The following is a 3,934-nucleotide window of genomic DNA, read 5'->3' as shown; positions in this document are numbered from 1 at the left end:
ACAGTGAGTCCCAGTTTAACCAGCAGCCTTCACACCACACATCACACAGACATGGAAACTTCAAACCCTCAGACTGAAGACACCATCAGAAATGAATAGATTGTGATGAAGATGAAGAACTGGACCAGTTTGCTGTGGTTTCTTCTGTTCCTGTCAGAAATAAGAGTCTGGCAGCACTTTGCTCTCCTTCCACATGTTTAAGGAGGAAGTGAAGAAGAGTGAGAGAGTCGTCTTCCTCTGTGGGCCCAACATCAGGCAGCAGCCACGTATTTGTAAAAACCCAGCACACTGCTTCAGAAACACTGAGTCAGGTGACCAGAGTCATGTGATCAGTGAGGTCTTCACTCAGGACGTCACAGCTTCAGGACCTGATTCAGAGGTTTATAAGGACGTGGATCATTGGTGCTGATGTTGTGTGAGAGCTGGTGAACCATGGGGAACATAAATAACAACCAGGCCATCAGCAGTTCTACCCCCAGCTCTAAATCCTACATAATACACTATACATATAGTTATATAGGTTATAGTATGTTATATATAAACGCAGCTGAAGCAGTTTAATTTGTAGCTTCACGCTGCACTTCATATGTTTGTCCACCAGATGGCAGCACAGAGGCCTGTGTTGGAAAGCTTTGAGTAATGAAGCGTTTTCAATCCAAGCTTCAGAAAGCTTCATGTGGTCATCAAGGAACCAACCAGGAAACATCTGCTGTGTGTAAAAACACCAACACAAGAATCCAGGATGAAGACAAGAAACTCAAAGCTCACAAAACAGGTGGAGCTAATTTTGTGACGTGTTTCTGTAAAAACACCACAGAAGTGAATCATCAAAGTTTCCATGTGAGCTGATGATGCTGCTGCAGAGTTTCTGTGAACCTCCTGTGACCCCGCCTCCTCATACAGAGACATCTGATTGCTCTTCAAACTGCATCACGTGGACACATGTGATTGTGTAGTATTGATCCCAATGCTGGTATTAGTCCTGGATCAATAACACTGGATGGATGCGTTCAGCATGGAGCCCCTGAGCTGTGTTACAGACAAACATGAAACTGACAGGTCTGTGTCATTCACAGTCTGTAACACTTCTAAACAACAGAGGCTGACCCAAGTGCCTCAGAGCCAGGCACGCTCACATCACAGCTCTCTAAAGAAGTTTCAAAATAAGAGCTGAAAGCTGTGTTTGCTTGTGTTAGCTTATTATTGTGGAGACTAACATTCAGTGATCATGTGTTCAGACTCATAATGATTACTCTCATAAATCCTGATCTTTGTATTTACTGTGTGTTGGATCAATAACTGAGATTCATGGTATCACACAGCTGTGCTGCTCCTGCTGGAAACTGTGATGTCAGCACATCTGGAACAATACGAGGTATCTGCTACCAGACTGAGCAGGACGTGAGACCTGTGGACTGTTTAAAGCTGTCCCTCCACAGCTCACTCAGACCTGATCCACACCTCAGTGAGATTCTCTGACTTCCTCAGTAGAGACAGAAACCATTCAGATCTGGGACGATCAGCTGACTGATGATGTCACACAGACTGTGTTTTTCAGGAACAGTGATTCTGATGTGAGCCTGCTAGCTGACAGCAGACCTGATGAAACCACATGTTGACATCTGTGAGGACAGACTGGACTCTTTGACTGCACCTTGGTTCTCCTCAGAGGTCTGTACAGGAGCATGTCCACCCCACTGAAGATCTCAGTCACTGTGAAACATAGAAAGCTGCTTGTGTGGCCTCTGCCTCACATGTAGATGCAGCTACAGGTTTCTCTGTCAGTCAGACTGAAACAGTGTCCTGATGCTGCATCATTCAGCTCTGTGCCCCAGTCAGCATCACTGTGTCTCCCAGTGTCAGTGTTTCTTTTCCTGTAACACTCAGCACAGGCTCAGCTGGTATCCAGTGTTGGACTTTCAGCTGCTGTGATAGATCCTCTAACATAGATCAGCTCTGCTACATGTTGTTAGATCAGTGCAGCTGCCTGTCATGTCCTGATGTTTCTCTGGGTCAGCAGCTTCTCCATCAGAGGTTCACATGGAGCTGATCCAGTATCTCCAGTAACTGTGTTCTGTGCCTCACTGGTTCATCCTTCTGTCTGTGTGACGTCAGTCAGATGTTAAACTCTGTAATCTTCACTGTGTCACAGAGTTCAGTGAGTCCCGTTATTCACAGGATCAATCAGATCATCAGAGAACAGCTGATCAGCAATCAGTGGTGCCAACAGCGCCTCCTGTGGTGAGAGGATGCAATAATGCAATGGAGCATTTTTTACACTGAACACTTGCAGTCATGGAAACTGTCTGTTGGATCTGTGTGACGTTGCTTTCTTGTGTTGCTTTCTTGGTTAGAGTTCCTCACAAATGTCCAGATGATTCTTCTAATGAGGCGTCGACCATGTTTTCAGTTCTTTGGAAGAAAACGCGCCTTTGCCATCCTTACTTTTCTTTGACTTCTTCAAATGCAGCTGAACTCCAGCTGGTATTTGATTGGACTCTGCAGCTGTTTCTGGTCATCAGTTCATTCCTGCAAACCTCTGAACCTGAACAACAATGATGCTGCATTGCTGGCTGATCCCAAAAGGTTGATTCTGTTCATCTGGACGTTTTCAGAAACGTTTGCTCACTGATCAGGTGACTTCTTCAGTCTCAGCTGACTGCAGCTTTACAACCTTACAAACAGCACATTTGCACAATGACTGAAACCAGCAGCACCTGATATATATGATACTAATATAATACATATACATATATAATCCATACTAATGATGAAGGAACTGAGCTCACAGTGTTCATTCAGTGAACTACTCAGTTTATTTTGGCCTCAGAAATGCTCACTCTGTTTGTACATCACTGTCAGCAATAGACTCATTCTGCTGTGTGGACAGGAACACATGTGACATCACTTCCTGTTTGTTTGTGACTGAAGAGGAAGAAGTTTACAAGGAATCATTGAGAAGAGTTTCAAACATCAACTGATTGAATCCATGAATGTGAAAACGTGTTTGTGAGTGAAAGAGACAGACATGTACAGACTGAACTATCTGTTCAACAGTCAGAGTGTTTCTCTAACAGGAGACACTCTTTACACTCAGCACAGGGACACTGAGGAACCAGGAAACCTGACCATAAACCCAGGATAAAGAGTTTGAGTGAATGTGGTGTTGAAGGTGTGGAGGTGGATCAGAGTGTCAGAGGAGACTCTGTAGAAGGACAGAGTGCCAGCAGGACAGTCCACATACACTGCTGCTCTGTTAGAGACAGAGGAGGAGGAGGAGGAGGAAGAGGAGATAGGTGTTGCTCTGTTATTGTGCCTGACAACCTGAGGAGCACCACTATAGCACTCCAGACTCCAGGACTGATCATTGTATCCAAACACACAGTGACTGCCTCCTTTCCTTCTGATGCTTCTGTAACTCACTGATATAAAAACATCTCCTCTCCACTCGACCTCCCAGTAACAGCGACCAGTCAGACCATTTCTACACAGCAGCTGAGGAAGAACATCAAATCTGTCTGGATGATCAGGATATGACTGAACCTCCTCCACATGTGTCACCTTCCTGTTGTTGTCAGACAGTTGGAGCTTTGTGTTCACTGTGTTTGTGTCGATTGTGAGTTGACAGGAATCTGATGGAGAGAACAAACACAATCCAGCTGCAGTTATTGATCCATCATCTGTTCATTGATTGACACTTTGATGATGACTCCTGACATGATGAAGATGGTTGAATGTGTGCTGCTTTGTTTTCATGAATCCCATTAAAACACACTTACACTTCCTCAGACCTGGTCTCAACCATCGGACTCCAGCAGGCTCCACCCTGAAAGGAGGAGGGTCAGAGCAGCACAGTCAGCATGCACACATGGACATTACATGGCTCTCACACACACACTGTTACACACTGAGCTCAAAGCTCGGCTCCACTGTT

The 3,934-nt window shown here is 45.1% G+C and overlaps 1 protein-coding gene across 1 annotated transcript; it reads right to left on the bottom strand.

Moving 5' to 3' along the window:
* Nucleotides 1-307: 307 nt before the first annotated feature.
* On the bottom strand, nt 308-3,615 carry LOC120438858 (neoverrucotoxin subunit alpha-like; the record flags this gene model as incomplete). Its single annotated transcript, XM_039609336.1, has 2 exons — nt 308-359; nt 3,101-3,615. Coding segments are annotated over 2 exons (567 nt in total), but the record flags the coding sequence as incomplete, so codon positions are not given.
* Between the last annotated feature and the right edge of the window lie 319 nt (nt 3,616-3,934).

This window comes from Oreochromis aureus, linkage group 3 (assembly GCF_013358895.1).
Source record: "Oreochromis aureus strain Israel breed Guangdong linkage group 3, ZZ_aureus, whole genome shotgun sequence".
Classification (NCBI taxonomy): Eukaryota; Metazoa; Chordata; class Actinopteri; order Cichliformes; family Cichlidae; genus Oreochromis; species Oreochromis aureus.
This window is presented reverse-complemented; position numbering and strand designations above follow the sequence as displayed.